The sequence below is a fragment of the Anolis sagrei genome, chromosome 5 (genome assembly GCF_037176765.1).
Source record: "Anolis sagrei isolate rAnoSag1 chromosome 5, rAnoSag1.mat, whole genome shotgun sequence".
Taxonomy (NCBI): Eukaryota; Metazoa; Chordata; class Lepidosauria; order Squamata; family Dactyloidae; genus Anolis; species Anolis sagrei.
This window is the reverse complement of record NC_090025.1, coordinates 178,513,134-178,536,442: the sequence shown is the minus strand read 5'-3', so window position 1 is coordinate 178,536,442 and position 23,309 is coordinate 178,513,134. Positions and strand designations below refer to the sequence as shown.

Here is a 23,309-nt window from a genome sequence, read left to right as displayed (position 1 = left end):
ACCAACTACTAGTCTGATAAAGCCAGCCTCAGGCATCCCACATTTCCATGATTTGTTGAAACAGCAATATGTGATAAGCTCAAGAACTGCCTTCCATCCTTTCACCTACTGAGGCTTGCTTCAGAAATGACATCCCGATTTCTTAAAACATGACTTCAAAACTATGGTGTGCATTCCAAGTTTATAGTGCAAATAAACTATATTTTCTTGGTTCAGAAACCACAAGACACTGTGGACTGGAATCCGTAAGTCTGCTGTGAACCCAGGCATGCATGGGGGAAAAGCTCAAATTCATTATTTGTTCTTGCTCCAATATTATTATTATTAATTATTATTATTAAATTTTATTTGTACCCCGCTAGCATCTCCCGAAGGACTCGATGCGGCTTACAAAGGCCAAGGCCTCAACACACAATATAACAATACAAAACATAAGGCAAATTAAAAACAATTAAAGCAATATAAACAACAAGCAATAAACAATACACTAAGACACAATAGAACTGGGCCGGACCAGAGTAATGGGTACAGGATTAAAGTGCTGATGTGACAGGTGGTGTATAAGGCTTATAGGGCAAGTGCAGAGTGCGATGTGCAGAAATCTTAGTTCTAATAAAGTGCTTATGGGACTTGGTATTGGAGATTTCCTAATCTGGGAAGGCACATCGGAACAGCCAGGTCTTCAAGTTCTTTCTGAAGACTGCCAATGTAGGGGCCTGTCTAAGATCTTTGGGGAGGGTGTTCCACAGTCAGGGGGCCACCACAGAAAAGGCCCTGTCTCGTGTCCCCACCAAACGCGCTTGCGACGCAGGCGGGATCACGAGCAGGGCCTCTCCAGATGACCGAAGTGAACGCGTGGGTTCGTAGACGGAGATGCGGTCACGCAAGTAGGATGGTCCCAAACCGTTCAGGGCTTTTTTAGGCACCTGCACCTTAAATTGGGCTCGGAAAATAAACGGCAGCCAGTGGAGTTCCTTGAACAATAGCCAAATAGCAAAGGCAGAATGAATAATAAAGCTCTTGGAAAACAATCGCATAAAAATATCAAATACTGCATATCATCTTCTCATGCAAGGATTGCTATAGTTAAATATTCTGAATACATTACACATAGGCAGAGTTTATATATATCATAAATTAAATTAGGTTGGAAGTCTTAGGCTCACCTGAATCTAGTGCATAAAAAAGCATTTAACCAAAAAAGAAAACACATACGAAGAATGAAAACAACACTGTGTAATTACAACATAACTGCCAAAATCATTTCAACATGCATTACTCTTTTCATGAATCATTTATCTAACTTGCTTGTAAGATAAATATTCAAAGCACAGTAAGCCCTCCATAAGCATGGATTCTGTATCCTTGGATTCAACCATTCACATCTTGAAAATATCACCTCCCCAAAGCAAACCTCGATTTTGCCATTTTATATATGAGTCACCATTTTACTATGTCATTGTATAGAGGGGGACTTCAGCATCCACAGTTTTTGGTATCCAAAGCAAGGGGAGGGGTGTCCTGGAACCAAATCTCACCAAATACCAAGGGTCCAGAGAACTACAAAGAAAACTGTATTGAATATCCCAAATAATTATAAAATTATTGTCACTATTACCTGTTGGCTTTGCTGCATAAGCTGGGATGATGTACTTGCTGATGAGACACTTGAAGCTGGCTGCCCTTGCATCTGTGTGTAAAGGAAGTAGAAACAAACAATCAGATCATAGAGAAAATGTGGGAACTGAACAAGAAGGACCTGAGTAATTATATTAATATTCTTACTAAGTAATTCTACACTGCAGTATGTCTGGGGAAATTTTCAAAAACAATTCCAAAGTACTAGAGATGTACTATAGATATAGTTATGTCCAATTTTTTTTCATGAGGCAAGCCTTATCCATCCTGCCATTTCTACACAAAGCTAATCTATATATCCAGGGTAGTTTCCACATTAAGCTACAAGCTGTAGTCAGATCTACCAAAGCCACGCATTAAAAGGAAGAACAAACAGCAGCCACATTAAATACCTGTACTCAATACTAATTCTACTTTGTAAGTGACAAACTCAAGAAAAGTCTCAAAACATCAAACCATAGGAATATCTCATGGTTACAACCAGAAAGTTCAGAAAAAAAAACCATCCGAAGCCAAAATGGTTTGCAGTATTCAAGTATTTTGAATACTTAAGCAAAGCAAAAAAAGTCTATGAATGAATGTTTAAAATTAAAATTAGAATGGCAATGATAATCTTTGCAGAGTCATTCCCATCACAGTAAAATAGGTTTTTATCTCAGCATATCATGGAAAATGAACATTACAGATAGGGGAAAAACAGTTAAGCCTTGTAGTTCTACAGTGACAAGGTTGAATAAAGTATGATAACATTTTTACAAACAAATAGAAGGATTCTGAAAAAACGTAGCATGGCAACAGTGGATACCTTTATCTGAGTAGAAAATATAGGGACGAAAATATAAGATTGTTGCAGAATTATTCTTATTTATTCATCATCACAGTGAAGAGGAATTAGGAAGCAAATCTGTGGGGTCATCCTGGCAATTATTACTTCCAAAGTGAGTACACCATGACAAAGTATTATTTACAGTATTTCTATACCGCTTTTCTCACCCCTAGGGGGACTCAAAACTCCTTAAAGCACCTCAAGTTAGATATGTTTCACTCTATAATCGTTCTCCACTTTTATTATTCTCTTGTATTTATAAATGCCACAAAGGCATTTTGATAAACTTTTGATAAATGCAGTGTTCCCTGTATACGGACCCACCAAAATCAACAAGGAAGAAGTCAGCAATACAGAGTAACCAATGGAAGAAAACTCACAAGCCTCTTGTTTTTCCTATTACTAAAATGCTGTTTTAATATTAATCATTATGATAGTCCTAAACAGTAGGCAAATATTTATATTGCAGATGTAGGGTTCTGAATGAGGATGCGCATTGCCTAAGTACAGCCTTTTCAACCTGAAAAATTGAAATGTGTCCTTAGAAGGAAAAAAATCCCTTCTTAGGCTGAGCAGCATACATAATCAACTGTGATAATGATTTGATCCACTGATTCCCAACTGTGTTCAAAAAGTAGAGAGCTGTTACATCAACCTCAGTTCTCATTCTCTGTACACAATAAAAAGTTCCCACACACAAAAAGATAAGGTATATATTTAAATAATATTACTTTCCACATTGTGTATATACAGTTTGTATATGCGTGTAAACTCATTATTGTTTTGAACAGCATGTAATGACTGCTACTATTTATCCAGTCTGTGCATTTTTAGACTGTGAAAACTATATCTGAATTTCACTTACCTGAGCATCCTAAGAGGATCAGATAAGTAAAAAGAAAGTTTTTAACACTGTTAAAATACTGTATTGAACAATCCTACATGTGTCAAGGTTTTAACTAACACGAAAAACAAAAACAGATTACACATATAGAGAGCACACTGAGTGGTGCTCCTAAAAAGCTAGGATCATACTGACTTCACCTAACACATTTCTAGGAATGCCAAATTCCAATATGTAATATTGGAATAAGTTGAGGGAGAAATCAGGAAAGGGTCTGAACAAAGTAAGGAAGATAAGGAGTTTTGCACAAGGGTGTCAGGGGAAACTAAAATCTAAGTATTTGTTCCTATAACCTGAGTAAAGTGTGCAGATGGTCCCGATGAAACCAGTGTTGAAAATGCCTGTTGAGATGAAGTTCCTTGTGGAAAGTGGATGAAGACGTGTGGATCTGGAAAGACCTTCTGAGACAGCTGAGGAGCAGGCAGAGGCAAGCCTGAACCATATGACAAAGATGCTCCACTGGGAGGGGGAGACAGAAAATCACTAGTGTCTGAGGAAGTCAGTTGTGATGAGTCACTGGAATATCCTGGACTACCTTCTGGCCAACTCTGTAGAACAGAACTGCCTCTAGGTAACATAAACTCAGCACCCAAGTAGTTGAACTGCTCTTCTGTTACAGGCTGAAGGCGACCAGGTTGTAATGTTGGTTGAAGGGATTCATCTGGATTAAAATCAGCAGACCCTCGACGATTTCTATAAATACGCTGGGATAGGAGAGCACCTTCTCCTCCAGTCGCAGTGGGAGCCTGAACATGAAACTCGAACACACAACTTGTTCGGCCATCCCCACTATGAGTGAGCACAGCAGGTGCAGAATGTGGAACAAATAATGGGTGAACATTCATCTGTGTTGGATCTGCACTCATTGGAGCAGATACACTAGACAATGGCAAAAGTGGATTCATTCCAGAATCCAACCTCAAGTTCTGAATTTGTCTTGCCAGAAAAGTCTGCCCCGTCTGATACTCAAACGAATTCTGAAGAGAACCACCTTGTAAACTTCTCTGTTCAAGAGCTTGGTGCAACAGTTGCTCAGTCCCATGAGAATCATGGGATACAGCATCATAATGTTCTGGCAACTGAGACTGGTATGGCATGCCCACTAAATATACTGCTTCTTGAGTCAACATGTTTGCTGCATCTTTTGAAGGTGCGTGTCCAGGTCTATAATCACCAAGCACTTGGGACGACTCAAATGTAGGGTCAGCCTGTGTATGCTCTGCTGTAGATCTATGAGCTGTAGTGCTCACTGTCACCAGTGCTTCTGGTGTCCAAGCTGTTGGACTACCACCTGGGAGAAGCAAACTCTGACCAGTCTTCAGCAAGGGCTGGAAGTGGCACGTTTGGGCTTCAAGGACGGAAGTACTCTTGCGCCGCTGAGAAATGGCCATCCTCGACGGAATGGGAGGTGGCGAGAAAGACACTGGCCGTTCATGAACGGTTGGAAAAAATATCTGGGAATCTGGGAATGTTGGGGTTCCCCCACACGGATGCACCATGGACTGAGGCTGTATTGACATGAACAAGACAAGTAATTCACATATTATTGTAACATGTAAGCATGTTTAGCTTAGTAGGCAGGTCTTTTTAGTAACCTTATAGAATGGCTACGCCTAGTTCATGGTCAACACACAAAATGCTTTGAAGTGTTACACATATCCATTAAATACATCCATGGCAAATATCAGTGCCTATAAGAGTATTTGCTTTGTTAGAAGCTGCTTTTTCATTCACTCATTAATTAAGCAATTTTGCTGAATGCTGTTCTTTAATAATATGGTTACATTCATCAATATTTTATTTCTGCAACCTAGTCGATGGAAATTATTTCGCTGTAAAATATGAGTTTCTGCTTTGTATTTGAAGGAAGGGTCTAATTTTCTTCAGAAACCTATTAACTTTTTATTAAGGTTGAAAAAGAATCCCTATAACTGGATACCATCTATGGAGAACCATACACTAATGTATCACAGAGTAGATTTCCATTCACTTACATCATATACAAAGCTCTCTATCAAATGTTTGATAGTGTCCCTGTATATAAAGCATTAAAATGCTCATTTTCCTCTGTGATGTAACTATTATTTTCATTTACTGTATACAAGACTCCGTTTATACTCTAGAAAAGCAGCAGCAAATTCTTAAATGACACAGTAAGAACTGAGAGTGTGAATGGTGCTTTCCTGAGCTGTAGAAAAATGATTCTTTTTCTCCTGCTTCAACGGTATCTCAAAACAGGCAGAAATTAATAGGAAATACATTATACTCTTTTTTTGTGAAAGTAGGACAATTATATATATTCTAACGTTTGAAGATAAATTCAGAACCAACTAAGGTTATGAAGATAAATCCAGAACCAACCAATAAATCAACTGCTACTAGTTTTATATGTTAAGCTGTTGTAACTAAACAAAAATTCATGTGCCAAAATGGATGAAAAAAATCTATCTAAGACCTCACTCTGCAAGCAGATAATACTACAGAACAGTCAACATTTGGGCTCAGAGCATATAGAGTTTATTTGCATAAAGTACAAGCAAGAAGGAAGGAGGCGAACTCTGAAGTGTGGGAGGAAAACACTAGAACAGGAATTGGGCCTTCCAGTAATTTCAATCTTTTGACTAAACTACCTGCTCTGAGGGAGCTTTCTTCCTAATGCTCAGGGCTAGAAAGAGGTCCTCCACTTGAAATAGCAGCTAGCATTCCCACACAGATCATTAATAACACTGGCATGTTTAAAAGTTTTAACTGGCATTTTTTCTATCCCAAAACTCCCTCTTTCCCATTTTCTGGGAACAAAGGAGAAGACCATTTCACTGACTATTCCCAGGCTCTGGAACTCTCTTTTTAGAAAGGTTACACTGGAGGCATCTTTGCTATCCTTTTCTAGGCAGGTGTTTCAGCAGGACTTTGAGGGCTGATTACTCAGGAGAATGGGCAGTTCATAATATTATGTGTTGTTTATTTATAATTTAATTAATTACATGGTTTTAACTCTTGTAAGTCATCTTGAGGCCCTAGATTGGGAAAACATGCGATATAAATAAATATAGATTATCCCTTCTCTGCAGGTAGAGAATGTATTCACTCAAAGTGAATAACATATTATCAAAATACATAAAACCACAACTCAATCTGTGGCCTGTTCCTTTAACAATTCATTATAACTTAAGGCTTTTCCAGAAGTTTCAAATATATTAGTTCCCAACTTTTGATAGAAAAAGAATCAGCTTTCAACTAGCACAGGGCGAGCATAGTTCCTCTTCCCTTCCTTAAATAATTCCAACAATGACGCCAGGATGTATTTAATGGTGACTTATCTTCAATGCACTAGGAGGCATACAGTGACATACAGGGTTGACAAAGAGGGCAGGCAAGCTGGAGCGCCGGTGCTGGCGTGGAGAGGCAGTGTGCATGGGCAGCACACTCTCCAGGGCTTTGGAAAGCTTTTCACCAAAGGTTTCATCAGGGGCAGTCCGAAGGCAAGAAGGAGAAAGAGGTGCAGACAACACCGATGGCGGGGTGGAAGGAGCACTGGGAAGGATTTGGTATAGAGGGGGGAAAGAAAGAGGGGAAGGACAAACTGGCATGCTACAGCCACGTGGAGGCTAAGGAAGAAAACAAAAAGAAGTGAATACAAATCACATGACTAATGAGCTGGAACTGAGAGAAACACATTCATGACAAAGGGCCAATAGTGACTGTAACATACCGGACACAAATAAACTTGACATCATAAACAAAAATGAGTATTATGTGCACCTCAGAGGTCTGCAAAGTTTTCTTCAAATATCACATTCACTAGATCATTTTATTCTCATCCCACAAAGTTTACATACATGTAGGAAAAGACATTTGCTCTCAGAACTCAAATCCATCAGAATGTGCCAAAAAGTCTCCAACACCAAAGAATCTGGCATCAGATGGGCCTCAGGCATCTTAAGGAGGCAATTAGAAGCTCACACTGGTTTAGAATAGGGAAAGTGCTATGTTCAGAAAAATGTTCCTTTCGTATAACTGCTTTTTGTCTTTGGTGAAATACCATATATTTATTCGAAAACAGATTTTCTTCCTAAAATAAAGGATGTGACTAGAAACAGATAGTTCTTTATTTAGACAAGGATTACAAGACATCAAGAATCAGCTACATCATAAACTGTGGAACATAAGACTTTAATTTAAAAGATAATTGCCTCAATTAGACAGTATTCTGGAAAGGAGTTTGTTAGAGAAGATAGTTGCTGCACTTTGCCTACAACCGCAGGTTACTGTTTATTTTTCTGATTGAACAATTATTTCCTAGATTACTTTTTAATGCAAAGGTTCCTCAAGCAGACATGTGCTTTTTCCCCAAACATGTTTCTAGAGCAGTTTTAAAAACTAATATCCTTGTTTAAAACTTCTCTTCCAAAGACATTGAACTCAGAACTGAACATCCAGAGAAGTTCAGGTGGAAGTTTTTCTGGAATCCTTTGATGTGTCATCCAAACTGGGTCTGCTCAGAAGAACCATTAGCATATCCCCTTAAGTGTTAGCCATGATTATTCAACCTTGAAGCAAGGTCTGTGAAGACTGCTTAATGGGTTATAAATTTAAGCTATGGAACTGAGCTGAAGCATAAAAATCAAAATAATGAATCAAACTAAAAACAAAAAAGTCATCTAAAAGGTCTCATTTTGCAATGTTTTAAAAGGGCACAAAACTTCATAGGTGCATTTGATAAAAACAAAATGGTGAATTGCTTACAAAGACTGAAACAATTCTTCCTTCATGAAGAATTATGTTCTCTAAAAAAAATCTTCCCAATGTGGTTTACAATAATGTATAGTAATAGCAATAATGGAGATTGCTGAATAAGATATTCTGCATCCACTGGACATGAACAAATGATTTGCGTAGTAATTATATTTTTGCCTCTCTAGACTCCATAAACATCAAATTTTGTAAAAAGAGTTTAAGAGTAGGGCAGCAGGTTTTCTGGAAGACTCCCAAAATCAGCTCTGAAAACATACCACAAAAGGGTACCAAATAAAGGGTAACACAAATGAACACATGAAGTGGGAAAGGTAATTGTGCCCATGAGCAATTAAATGCAAGCTGTAATTAAATGGAAACACAAAAGTGGGTTCATTTCAAATCGCAGTGTTTGCATGCAGCATTCTATAATGGTTAGAAATCCTTACCTTCTCTAGCTGTAACTGAAAACTTGTACAACTTTTACAAAACATATATATTTTTTACTATACTCAACTATTTTGTAAACCTCATTATTACTTTCCTCACACAGTATTAACTGTATCTGCAGCTCTACAACACTTGACACTTGCCTATTTTAGATATCATAAACTAAATGGAAATCTACCCCAAGATATTAGTTCTCATATATTCACATGACAGTGTTAGCTAAAATCCTCACCACTTTAATACAGAATAATGATATGCCAGCATAATCACTAGATTTCTCATCTGAGCAACAGCCATCACACTTTTCAGCTGACCCCTTGGGCAAGTTGATTTGTTCTCACCTCCCAAGTCAAAAGTGAAACAGAGCTCTGTGGGTGTACTTGTAGAATGGCTGGTCGCACAAGGGACTGCATATATACAGCAACTTTGCTAGTGTGGTGTTCCAACAAGGATCTAGCAACACTTGACCAACAGATCCAATGTCAGGCCAAGGTATTTTGCACATCCTACACCTGCATATGCAAGCACTGATCTGAGTTTTGCATTCTAAACTCAGATCACAGCTGCTTAAATAACTACACAAACCCAAGAATATGGAACAAGGTTGCATGAGAAGTATTTGCTCCAATATTTCAACCTTATACTTACCACGGCAGATGACTGATATCCTCCAGGTTGTTGGGATTGTGGTTGGCCAGCTGCATATCCCGAGGCTGGAATAGACTGGTCATGCTGGGAACCATACGAAATAGTCTGCTGGCTACTCACACAGGATTCAGTAAAGAGAGATGATCCTTGGCCACTGTCAACCGTGCCATCAGCTGTACAGATGACAAAAAAAAAGAGAGTTTTAGACTGCACCCCAGTCACAAGTTCCCAAACTGCTTACAAGTTACTTTACTTTCACTTTAGTAAGAAGAAATCACGATCAGTAGTAACAGTAGTCTATATACTCTTTCCTCAAAACAAAAACTGCAGTATTAGCGCCTTGATTCTAAGCTATTATTACGTTAGACAGCACACCTTCTCTGTCTCATTTCAGGAATCAACTTCAAAAGTTTCTCCTGTGACAGCAGGGGTTCCACAGGGATCAGTTTTGGGTCCTTTTCTTTTTTTCATTATATACTTTCCTTCTTGGATTGTTTTTCATATTTGGGTTTTAAGTATTTCTTTGATATAGATGGCACAAACATTTTCCAGAGTATAAAATCAATTGAAGCCTTTCAATAGAAGTCTATAATGGACTGCTACCTTGGCAGCCACCTCTCCACCAAAGTCAACATCGACACCGAAATACAACACTGCCTGAGCTCTGCAAGTGCAGCATTTTCCCGAATGAAGCAGAGAGTGTTTGAGGGCCGGGACATCCGTAGGGATACCAAGGTGCTTGTCTATAAAGCTATTGTCCTCCCAACCCTGCTATATGACTGTGAGACGTGGACTGTCTACAGACGTCTTCCAGTGTGCTGGAAGAAGCAAAGACCACCAGCATTGAAGCGATGGTCCTCCAACATCAACTCCGCTGGGTTGGCCACGTTGTCCGGATGCCTGACCACCGTCTCCCAAAGCAATTGCTCTACTCTGAACTTAAGAACGGAAAATGGAATGTTGGTGGACAGGAAAAGAGATTTAAAGATGGCCTCAAAGCCAATCTTAAAAACTCTGGCATAGACACTGAGAACTGGGAACCCCTGGCCCTTGAGCACTCCTGCTGGAGGTCAGCTGTGACCAGCAGTGCTGCAGAATTCGAGGAGGCACGAGTGGAGGGTGAAAGAGAGAAACGTGCCAGGAGGAAGGCGCGTCCAGCCAACCCCGACCGGGACCGCCTTCCACCTGGAAACCAATGCCCACACTGCGGAAGATGCAGAGCAAGAATAGGGCTCCACAGCCACATGCGGACCCACAAGGAAACCCATAATGGAAGACCATCTTACTCGTCCAACGAGGGATAGCCTAAGTAAGTAAGTAAGTAAGTAAGTAAGTAAGTAATGGACTGCTTGTTTAGCATGTATTTGTAGATGACAATTCACCGTCTTAAACTGAATATGAAAAAAAAGAAGAGATCTTGGTGTTTCAGCATAACCATCCCATTGCCTCTCTTTCATGCACTGTACTCTGTTTGCAGGGTTGCACAGTGGATTCTCTTTTGGTTGACAGGAACCTTGGGAATCTTGCTGGATGACAGTTTGTCTTTGCGCCCCTTTATGGTGATAGCAAAGACATGTAATTTCCATCTTTTGAAAATCCATAGCTAAGCAGGGCTAGCTAATGAGTGTGAGGTGCTGTAGGCTATGTTTCAGATGCAAGAAATGGTCAAACCACTTCTGAGTCCTCAAAACCTAATTATGAAATTCATGGGGTCACTGTGAGCCAACAGGTAACTTGAGAGCATATACAGAGGATCTATAGGTTATTGATTGTCAAGACAGCCACTGCCCATCTGGTTGTTCAGGTTGCAGTTTTGTTGCCTAATTGCAGTCTTTCATTCTTGCTTTCTTCCCCTTCTCCTTCAGAACTGTGTTGTCCACATTGGTTTCAGTCTACCTAAATATTCAAATTTCATTCTACTGTAGATTTCTTCACTGGATAACAGTTCAGGCCAGGGTCTGTACCAAACTTTTGTTCTTGTATTTAGAGCTATGCGCTCTAATCTCCCCCAGTACCTGGTACCTTGGATAGAATGGTATGCTCCCTGTAAGAACCTAAGAATCAAATGCAAGGGGATAATTGTATGTTCCAACAATGTGAACAGCTGTGAAGGATGCAAGCCTTTCAAGATCTGGTTCTGCATATGTGGAACTGTCTCCCTTTGAATCTCTGGCTGGAAGAGGATCTCAACCATTTACAAAGGGAGTTGAAGACTTTTCTCTTTGATTCTCTGGATCAAGTATATATTGACAGTGTTAAAGGTAAAGGTTGTCCCCTGACATTAAGTTCAGTCGTGTCTGACTCTGGGGTGTGGTGCTCATCTCCATTTCTAAGCTGAAGAGCCAGCATTGTCCATAGACACCTCCAAGGTCATGTGGCTGGCATGACTGCATGGAGCGCCATTACCTTCTCGCCGGAGCGGTACCTATTGATCTACTCACATTTGCATGTTTTCGAACTGCTAGGTTGGCAGAAGCTAGGACTGACAGCGGAAGCTCATGCCGCTCCCCGGAATCAAACCTGTGGCCTTTCGGTCAACAAGCTCAGCAGCTCAGTGCTTTAACCCACTGCGTCACCAGGGGATCCTTGAGAGTGTTACATTTTATTATATTTGTCTTGATTGTATATGTTTTGTTCTTTCCTTTAATTGAAAGGGTGTTGTAAGTACTGTAAATACTTATGCCCCCTTTGGGGGATATAAAGAAGGGTAGAAATAAATAAAATAATAATAATTAATTAACAAGTGTTATGACTCAGTGCAAACTTAGCTATGATGTCTCAAAACTATTCTACAGTAAATAGCTGCTCTATTTGGACAGAGAAGAAAAGTAAAGCAAATGATAGTGCCCTTCAAGAAATTCACAAAACTTCTGAATAAATGTGATTATTGGTAATACAACAGCAAAAAAAGAAAATATACGTAGTGTCAAGATCATGTTTTGGTGCCTCCACATATCTAGAGTTTTACTAGGCTGTATTAGAAGCAGATGCCATGGCCCACTGGCACTATCAGTTCTGTGGTACACTTCTATCAAGGAAGATGGTGGTTGTCTTATGAGGAAGATGCATACTCTACAGACAGATGGACAAAGATCAATTGTTTCATAAGGTTGTGTTGTTGATGATGCTAAATTTTGTTAGTTTAACAAAAAATGACTATTGTTTAGACTACAGATGTGCTAACACCAAGTATTAGGAAAAGAACCAATGCAAGAAAGAAGATTTTCAGTGACAACTAAGATAATTGGACAAAGGAAGTTTATAACATTATCCCTGTGTGTCTCCTAAAGTATCCCTGTGTGTCTCCTAAAGTCCTTCCAGTCCAGTTTCTCCCATGTATTTCATAGTTTTCTTAACCAAGGTTTTGTCAGTTTCTTCCATTGAAATGGAGTGTAGCCAGCCTTAATGTGAGTTTAGGTCCAAAGGATTAACTATTGGTAAACAAAAAGGTCACACCATGAGGCCTACAACACAGCTCTGAACGCCACAGTTGGGACATCAACCCCATAAGGAAGGAAGAAATTCAATTGAGATTTATATTTTGGAAGGGAAATGTGTGTGTTTGTGTATGTGTCTGTGCCACGAAAGAAGGAAGAGGAAAGTAAGGGAAGAAAAAGAAGGGAAGGGGTAAGGTATATGAGGAAAAGCAAAGGAAGAAGAAAAAAAGAAAGAAAAGAGAGAAGGACAAGGGCATGAGGGAAAAAGAGGAGAAAAGAAGGAGTCACCAAGAAAATGCAAACCTGGGGCAACACTGGAGATGTATGCTAGTACTTACATAAAACAGAAATGCTAGGCTGCTGGTACTGCAGCTGTTGGTGTTGATCTGCCTCTGGTTCCTCAGGTTCCACTTGTGTAGAAACTGAAGTTGAAGTAGTGGGAATGGTTGCAACTCCAGTGACAGGGGTGGCATGTTTTGTGCCTTGCTGGGCTGCATTTGCTTGTAACTGTTGTTCTATCTGTTGATTCTGATTGATTTCTTCTTGTTTTCTTTTTTCCTGCTCTTCCCTCACCAATTGACGCTGTTCTCTCTTTCTCTTAATCAAGGACACTCTGTCCTTTATTGCTTTGGCCATTGTTTTGTGATCCCCTTCACAGACATACCCAGACTCAACCTGAACAAAAATTGGAAATGTAAACAAATTAAGTGAATGAAACTTAAATAACTGTTGGATCATGCATGCAAATAATTAAAAGTATTGCTAAGACTTTTTTTAAGAATGAGCTTATCCATACAAAAAACAAAGAAAATCTCTACATGTGACAATCAGTAACACATGTGCTATCACAGTTGAACATCTGTATCAACACCTCTATTGGGCAGATATCAGGTGTATTCATCGCTAACAGCTATCACCTGTTCTATAAAATGGGGGGGGGGGGGGGGAGGACACAATGTACTACATCAAGTCCGCATAACCTGTGATCTGCCAGGTGTTTGGGACTCCAACACCCTGAAGCCCTAACCAGCTTGTGCAATGGCTAGGTATTTTGGGAGCTTAACCTGAAGGGCCACAGATTGTGTAGGCCTGTCCTGGATAATTGGCAGCAGCAAAGATGTGTAGCACCAACCACTTATTTCAAAGTACAAATGTATACTAAGTTTAACACTGATTTCCCACATTCATAAGATTTGATGAGGGATCTCTAATCCTGCAGCATATATTTGTATTTAATGAACTGATTTAACAAGTGAATTAGCCAGAAGGGTGTATGTATAGATGTTACTACATGCCATTCCTGCAACAGTGGATAGTGGGAATCTACTCTCGGGGAACAAGGGGCTTTCTTGGGGGAGTGGGGTTGGCATAACTCTGCATTTCCATTGTGTCATTGCCTCTCCTTTATTTATTGTATTTCATGGTTAGACTTGTCTCATCTTCAATGTATTTCATTATGTACATATATACTAATACAGCAAATCCAAAATCCTGCTGGTGTGCTGGTTCTCTACCTCCATTGGATAAAATTTTAACATGTCCAACACTGTACAATATGGGTCTCCTACATACACCTGTCCAAACATTAAAGATCAGAGGTAAATGCTATTCTCAAAGTCATACTTGTAGTGTTCATTCAAGTCATTTTGATTTGGTTTTGCCTTTGCCATTATCTGAAGCTGAGAGAGTGTGACTTACCCAGTGGGTTTCCATTTGCTGAGCATGGACTGCTCAAACCACTACATCACACTGGCTCTCTCAAAGACACACTAATAATCAATTTCTATAGGGGCCCCATCCTTCCTTTCTGCATCGAATACATTTAGCATCTTCTTTATTATATTATTATATAGCCCTTACAGATATTGAGGTTATGAGTGAGACAGAACAGTACCTGTTCCTTTCTATCACTGTTTCTCAAATTATACTACTCCAGGTGTTTTGTACTTCCGCTCCCAAAAATTCCAGCCAGCTTACCAGCTGTCTGGAATTGTGGGAGCTGAAGTCCAAAACATCAAGGGGAACAGTTTGAGAAATTCTGCTTTATATTGCTTTAACAGAAGCCTCTTGCAAAATCCTTTAAAAATGTTACTTTATACATTGGAAGTGAAAAACAATTATTCTGTATCATGAGCATACAGGTATTTTTCCATATGTGCTAGAAGTCTCCGAAGGTATCAAATCTTTTTTAAAGACAGTGTTAAAGTATCATAAAATTGAAAATTGAATCCACTCATACAATTCTTCTGGGATATCATAAAGTCAAAATTCACTTTTTAATACTTTGGAGCACATGCTGAATAGGTTCCGATGTACAAAGAACTGTACACTGTGGACTACAGCAAACCCATTCTGCAACTACTTTTTAAATTAAAAGATTTCAACACATTATATGCAAATAACTTTTCAGTAGGGAAGTGCAAAAGTAAAAAAGTTGGCATCAGGGATGAAAGAACGCCCAATGTTGTTCGTTGACTTTTATGACTGCCTCCAACTAGGGGTATAATTTTTAAATGTTCATTGTTATCTAAGCAATCAAACTGCAAATGAGACAAACTACACCTAAAGATCAGGGTTACTCTACTATGCAGACTTCTAACCTTTATATTACTTACCATTTCTTGTGCTACATCCTCTGGAACATCCCTCTCCAAGTCAAAAGAAAATTCTATTGCTTCATTATCCTTGTATTTGCCCTTAAGCTTTTTAATGTCTTCAATTCGTAACCAGAGCTTAATGGCAATTTTCTCACCATCATCTTCTTCTGCTAGCTCTACCCGCACACCAGTTTCTTCTTGGAAAAATGCATGATTCAGAAGGTCCTTGATAGCATACCTGAATGTAGGAGAAAGAAAAGAACAAGAGAGATTGAGGAAGGGGAGCCATGTCAAGTTTTACTGAGAAGTAAAAAAACACCCAATTATTTCCCCATTTTCCAAATGGATTAGACATAAAGGTAGTCCCGTGTTATAAACATCTGACTTATTAACGATTCACAGTTAAGAACAGGGCTCAGATAACAAGAAGTGAGAAATCTATCCCTAGAAAGACAAATTCACTCCTGAAAGAGTTACCATGGAGAAAAGGTATCTTAACTGAAGCTTTATCACCAATCCTTGTTTCCACAACAAGCCACATTTTTCAAAATCCAATTATCACAATGATGGAGAGTAAGGTGAAATTTTCTGAACAGAGGCACAGACAGGCTTTTGAAATTGCTAACAAGTACTACTTATTAAAATGTAGAGAAAAGGTAAAATGAGTATAACACAAAACAGTAGTCAGTTGATAAGACATCAAATATCTCTCCCCCCGCCCCATTTTAACAGATCCCACCCCTATAGAAAGATACTTTTTAAATGAGATGCATGGTTCATGAGATGATTATATCGCCTCTACCAAAGGATTAGGAATCACTTATACCTAGAATTTCAACAGGACACACTTCTAAATCAAACTAAGAGGCTCAACATGCACTTTGCTTTTTGAGATAACACCTGCAAAACAAATCCAGCCTTGTGCATCTGACCATTTAGGGATTACACACTGTAGTACTTACATTCACTAGGGAATCTCTAACCAATTTTAAATAATTGTTGCTTCATGGCTCCATTCCTTCTGTCTAGTCCAATAGGAATCAGCACTTACCTTTCATCTTTGTTTTGACGGATGCATCCCTCAATTATTTCCTTTACTTCAGGAATTGCTACTTTATCAAAGCTGGCTGGCTTGACTCCCTGAAACACAGAAGCAGCAATGGGGAAAGATGACAACAAAACATGCACCTTTGACAGAGCAAACCATCAGACATGGTGATTTTTACTATTATTTTTAATCACATCAACACTTTTGTTCTTCACATACAGGAAATGCATGTGTAGTTTGGGATTATATTTTGTTTTCTGAAGAAACAATTTTCTTTTCAGCAGTTTGAATTACATTCGCGTAATCATGGGGACTAGAGCTGTATTTTAGCACCCTCAATACCCTCATATAGTGTTTGTTTTTCCATTGCACTGGGCCTTTGTTATCAGCTGGGGTTTGATTCTGGGCTCCTGTGTGGATACCAAATTCAGTGGATTCTCAACTCCCATTATATACAATGGAGCAATAAAATGATGTCCTTTATATAAAATGGGGTGGGGGGTGGGGATGAGTATTTTATCGACTGGTGAACAGTTGGATATGGAGGGCCAACTGTATCAATATGATATTAGGTTTATTTATTTATTTACTCTATTTGTATCCCGCCTTTCTCTACCCCGAAGGGGACTCAAGGCGGCTTTACATATGGTAACTATTCAATGTCTTTGGACAACAACAGTTAGAATACACTTACGTTTTAGACAATTAAAATTAAAAGCACATTAAAACATATAAAATATTGCATACACTCATTCAAAGCCATAACCGTAAATACTTGTGTAACTTGACTTCAAATTCTTCTAATTGACTAAAAAGCTTCAAAATTAAACATTATAGTTCTAATTATAATACACTTTTTGGTACATGTGTTCAGGTTACAAATCCATACTTTCTGCACATAGATCCCACATGCATATGCATTTTTGAACTCAATCTTGATATTTAAGAGCTTTCCCCCTTTTTATACAAAAGAGGCTTCCTCTAACAAATTCTTCCCATAGGAAGAAAGGTTGGTTTTAGCCCTATGAGCTGGAACCAGAGAAACATAAGTAAAATTACAATGGTAGAATGTCCTCTGAATGTCCCCTGATCCACAGAAAATACTTAAGAGAAGGGGACCTTCATGTTGTCACTAAGCTGTTAGGGGAAACATTTTTCCAGCTACTTTTAAGTCATTTCTCTGAAAGCAACCAATTGTTATAGATACTAATTGTTATATGAACTAATGTAGAAACTTTATTCCTTTTTCAATGTCACATACAGATATACAAACAAAGTCCAGAGAAACCCAGTAGCCAATCAGTAATGTGGGGACTGCCTGTATTTCACATATGGGTTAATCTACTATAGATTTAATGCAGTTTGGCACCACCTTGGCTCAATGCTATGGAATCCAGGAATTTGCAGTTAGGTGAGGCACTAGCATGTTTTTTTTTTTTTTGCAGAGAAGACTACACACCCCATACAACTTCCATTATTCCATAACACTGAGCCTTAGCAATTAAAGTGGTATCAAGCTCCATTCTTTCTAAAGTGTAGATGCATCCTGTGACTACAAAATGTTTAGTTCAAACTTTCCTGCTACCCTAAACCAATATGTGACCTACAGCAAGTCAGTTTCTTAGTTTCAATACTCTTCCCTGCCAGGGATCTACCAATATAGAGGTAAGCATACTTTCAAAATAAGTATTACTGAAAACATGAAACTCTGAAAGCATAACAATTTACAGAAATTATAAATACTCCATTTTACACATTCACTGGTCTGAAAAACTGGATGAAATTCAAAATTACCATTCCAGAGCTTCTGGAACAGAAGAAATCCTACATGAACCACACCCTCTTTTGCAATGGGCTTCCAAGGACGCGGAAGGAGAGTCCAACATACTAATAACAATATGCTGAAAGACGTATTTTCTACAGAACCAAGCTGAGTTCTTATGTGCTCAATCAATTCCTAAAATAAAGCATGAGCACTAAAATGGAAACTGCTCATATTTGTACAGCATCATATGAGAAAAGCTGAAATTACTCAGTTTCCTTGTGAGGTTAATTTACTATTAAATTTAACCTTGCATGTGTAGAGCACAGATTCCCACAACTCATAATTACATGACATGAAATTTCCAAATCCCTTCCAACTGAAAGAGCTAAGCTAATCAGACCCATATAAAATATGACCCTCAGCTGCCTACCTAGCAATTCATTTATGCCAAAACTGTTACAACCCTATCGGAAGTTAAGAAAGTCAAAATATAAAGCCAGGATTGCTGAGAAAGCAAAAGAAATGGACAATTCATTTTTGAAAGTCCTGTAAAATTATATCTCATTTAAGTCAGTATGACCAAAATTCTTACCTCTTTATTATAATCCTTGTGGGAATTGCAGCAACAGTGTGAATTTATGATGACAAAAACTGGACAGAAATCTTTCTTTGAAAGATCCATGAAGACACACACACACACACACACACTCTTTTGTGTACAAAAGTACACCTATTTGAAAATGTGACTGGTAAAATTCCAGTTTTAGCGCACAGCAGAAGGAAAACAGACACTAAGCTTTGAAGGAAACATAGTCTCCTTATTTACAGTTCTCATTTCCTTCATACTGTGTGATAGCATACAGAAACCAGAACTGAGCTCAGAGCTGTCCAGGATCCAAAAGACAGAGAGAGGGTGGGAGGGAGGAAGTATGCACAATAATAAAGAGGTAAGTTCAGCTTCAGACCCCTCCCACAGAGCCTCCTCTCACATTTCTGGCAAATTTGCATCTTCTACAACACAAATAAGTTATTGCAATGCTATTAATCAGTTTGTTAGTTCTAAATTCTATTGCCTAATTCAATTGTTAATCTCAATCAGATTAAGCCTGTTAACATCAAAGGAACTGAGTAAATAAATCCTTTTTTTATTCAATGGGTCTAGTTTAGACAAATAATTGGACTTATTTCATTATATATGAGTAGCACTACATTGGGTTGTTGTAGGTTTTTTCGGGCTATATGGCCATGTTCTAGAAAAAACCTACAACAACCCAGTGATTCCGGCTATGAAAGCCTTCGACAATACATAGCACTACATTAACTGTATCACTGGGATGTTATTCAGCCATTACAGAAATGTGTCCAAATTGCTCTATTTGCATATTTTTCATTGTTATTTCTGATGTTGTTTATTTGATTACCCATGATTTGATGTATTTTTGTTTTGTTTTTCTTTGGCATTTAATGTTTCTTAATTTTTGTTGTAAACCACCCTGAGTACCTTTTGGGAGATAAGGCGGGATAGAAAAAAAGATTATCATTAGGTTCTTGTGGGTTTTTTCGGGCTATAGAGCCATGTTCTAGAGGCATTTCTCCTGACGTTTCGCCTGCATCTATGGCAAGCATCCTCATCATCATCATCATTATCCATTTACAGATTTCCCCTTCCCAACTAATATGCGGAATTCATTAAGACGTTTTGTAAGCTTTCATGTAAGAAAATTTTCTAAAACACAGAAGTTTACTCAATAAATGCATGAATCTACATGCAAATCACATCCGGCACACATGAAAACTTCTGCAAATACATAATTTTTTTCTCTACATGCTCAAAATAATAAACTCCAACAAGTTGTGTTTGATGAGGAAACACTTATAACACTGATCAACCCACACTTTGCTGCCTCAAATGTTAAAGCTGTTTCTGGGTATCTTTGACCTGCTACTTCCAAAAATGGAACCAGTTTTCAGCTCTAGTTTTTGGGATACAGAACATATGCCATATACCACTCTTCACTTTGCTTGCCCATAAAAAATCAGGATATTGAAATGTAGAGTTTTAATTAATATCTTTTAAGCATGAAGGAAACACAGTAAAAATTAAAAGAAGTATACTGCATGAACATCTACTTATTCCATACTGGAAGCAAAGATGTATGGTACAAACTTTCCAATCACCATATGTAAGAAACTAGAGCTTATGTGGTTTATCCAATACAATTTTCTGAAATCTGTGCCCCAAATAATCAGAGGAGGAGGCCTAAAAACCAAGATACCAAGAATATTTTAGATTGAGCTGTGAAATTTGCACATAGTCTGTATTCGTATTTCCTACATGTAAATATTAGAAAAATGAGAGTTAATATGGTCCTTAGGATTTCCCCCAAAACAGGACATTTAAGGTATAGAGCCTGAAAGGAATTTTACTCTAATCACTTTAATTTATTTTTAGCCTGTCATTTATTATGTTAGCGAATGAACTTTAGCCTTCAGTTTCACAAACAAGGTACTTTGAAAAGTCTATTACTTTCTGCTAGGCAATTTTGGTACTAGTCTGAACTAGATGCAGGCTGTTACTATTAGAGGAATTTTAAGAGGAACCCATGATTTTAATGGAAAAAAAAGTTAACCCTCCCACAAACCTTGAGGCAGTACTTTGCAAGGTAATTAATTTATTCCAGGAGGCCTGCATGCTTGACATCCTCCTTCCTGGTCCACAACTTCCCTGTTAAACTTAACCTTTATATAGCAAAAGGGGTGTGGGGAGATAACTCATCGATTTGAAATCCTACTGGATCAATATACTAATAAAATCTTGTTATAACATTCATATATATGTAATAAAAGTATTCTTAATTATGCTTATTTATTTATTTATTTATTTATTAGAGACACAATCAAATTACTTGTGATGGAGGCTCCTTCTTTGGAGGCTTTTAACCAGAGGCTGGATGGCCATTTGTTGAACACAACTGTCCTGCTTCTTGGCAGGGGGTTGGACTAGATGGTCCACCAGGTCTCTTTCAGCTCTATGATTCTATGAATTGTCCCATGAAGTCTATGGCTCCCAGAATCAATTTAAGCCAACATGCAGGTATGATCAATTGATTCAGTGGGCCGACTCAAATGAAAACAAACATACTGCAGGGCCTAAACCTGAGGTACTGTATAGTCTAAAGCAGTGATTCACAACCCTTAGTACTTCAGACGTTTGAGACTTCCCTAGATACTGTGTGCTGCCCATACTTTTGAGAGATGAAGTCCAAATCATCTGGATAACCAAAAGAATCACTGCTGAGGCAAGTGATATTTAACTGAATCTAAAAATGTTACTTGCCTGTTAACAGGTTTTCTATCATGGACCTGTACAGTATGTGGGCCCTGGGCTACATATGGCCCACAAAAACTGTTGGTGTGGCCCACCAAGCACCCCCCCCAGGCTGTTTGTCCCCCCTTCTGCTGCCCCCCCCCAAAAAAAGCTACTGTGGCTTGTGCCCGCCACCACAATTCATCCTTGGGAAGGGAGGGAGGGAGGGAAGGAGGGAGGGAGAAAAGGGAAGGGGGGAAAAGGAAGGAAGGGAAATAGAGAAACAGAGGGAGAAAAGGAAGAAATAATGGTAGGTAGGAAACAGAGGGGGAAGGAATTCAGAAAGCGTGGAGTAGTGGTTTGAACCTCAGACTATGCTCTGAACCCACTGGGTGATGTTAGGCAAGTCACACTTTCTCGGTCACAGAAGAAAATAGGCAGATCCCCATTTGAATAAATCTTGAAATCTCTGTGATAGGGATGTCTTAGAGTCACCCTAAATCTAAGACAACTTGAAGGCATACAACAACAACAATCCTAAGTAATCATTATATTTTATTTAAAAGGGAGGCACTAAAAACCTTTGTAGCCCCAAGAGGCTTTGCCTATCTAATTTTGGTCCCTTACTACTGACAAGTTGTGCTAGCGAGTTTTAAAGGGGAGAAAATATAAAGCAAAATACTCAAGGACAGATTGTCCTTTAATAAGAGCTGAACTGGATTCATAGTTACAAACCCAATGTACCCCCAGGAGGTTAGCAATAAACTCATGATGCTTTGCATACATTTGTATGGAAATACAGGACGTCCACATACCTGAGTTTTAGCCCCGGGGTTTTTGCATACTTATGGAATAGTTTGGCAATTGTTTTACTCATTCTAGGTCTGATTTTTTGTTTTTCTTTCTAGATCTTTAGTTTATTTCACCTCCACATGATGTATTGAGTCCCCGCCACCACTCTACTTGTGCAACTAAATTGCTAATGCTACTTCTCTTGCTCTTTCTTCTTAAAATAATCAGCACTTGCCCATAGCAAAGCTGATTTATCTTAAATACTTCCTGTTGGTTTTTTTAAAAAGTTGTTTACCTTCACCTCCTTTTTGGATGTGCTAAATCATCTCTTCTAATTTCAGGATCAAGTTCCAAAATCCTCATTTCTTTAAATAGTGGAATTTTGTATGAGTGAAATCAAATTAACTATGTTTTTTGTGTTCTTGGTTAAAATGGCATTTCCATAGCAGTAGTTTCCAACCTTTTTTTGATCAGGACCACTCTCCAACATTAGTACCAAAAGGGTTATGATTCAGTTTTTGGTCAACTTTAAATTTGGTTTGGTTATTTGGGGTGCTGATTCAGAAAACTGCATTGGATGGACCACATCAGCTCTAGTTTCTGATACAGAACATACGCCATTCAGTAGTTGTCATCTGCTCGCCCACAGAAAATCATATTTAATAATCTAGAACTGATGTCATCTATCCAAGGCAGTTTTCTGAATCAGCACCCCAAATAACCCCAGAAAAAGACAAAGATACCAAGAAAAAAATGTGTTTAATGTATTATTATCCGTGGATGTTGTTAACGTTCGTGTTAAAAAAAGAGAAGGGAAGGGGGCAAAGGTTGAAAACAAATACAAAAAGCGGGGCACAAAATCCAAGAAATTGTCCCTAACGGCTTAAATAATACTAATCATTACTTTGGGGGACTAAACAGGGTCTTACAAAGGGCTGCTTTCCCATTACAACTCTTGCGTTTGACAATGAGAACTAATAATAACAGCAAAAACAACAACAACAACAACTTTGGGGGACTAAATAGGGTCTTACAAAGGGCTGCTTTCCCATTATAACTGATGTGTAGCAATGGGAGCTAGTAACAACAACTACTACTACCACTACTACTACTACGGGAGACTCTCCTCTCTCTCACTCTCCTCCAATGGCGCCAGGGAAGCC

General features: G+C 38.6%; 1 protein-coding gene across 1 annotated transcript in view; it reads right to left on the bottom strand.

Annotated features, from left to right (window-relative positions):
* The window catches only part of WNK1 (WNK lysine deficient protein kinase 1), a 105,705-nt gene that overhangs the window by 36,661 nt on the left and 45,735 nt on the right, over positions 1-23,309 (bottom strand). Inside the window, 10 exon segments of the mRNA XM_060776740.2 lie at positions 1,619-1,690; positions 3,662-4,876; positions 6,722-6,838; positions 6,840-6,896; positions 6,898-6,945; positions 6,947-6,976; positions 9,201-9,373; positions 12,976-13,312; positions 15,253-15,472; positions 16,286-16,374. Of these exon segments, the coding sequence (XP_060632723.2) occupies positions 1,619-1,690; positions 3,662-4,876; positions 6,722-6,838; positions 6,840-6,896; positions 6,898-6,945; positions 6,947-6,976; positions 9,201-9,373; positions 12,976-13,312; positions 15,253-15,472; positions 16,286-16,374 (2,358 nt within the window).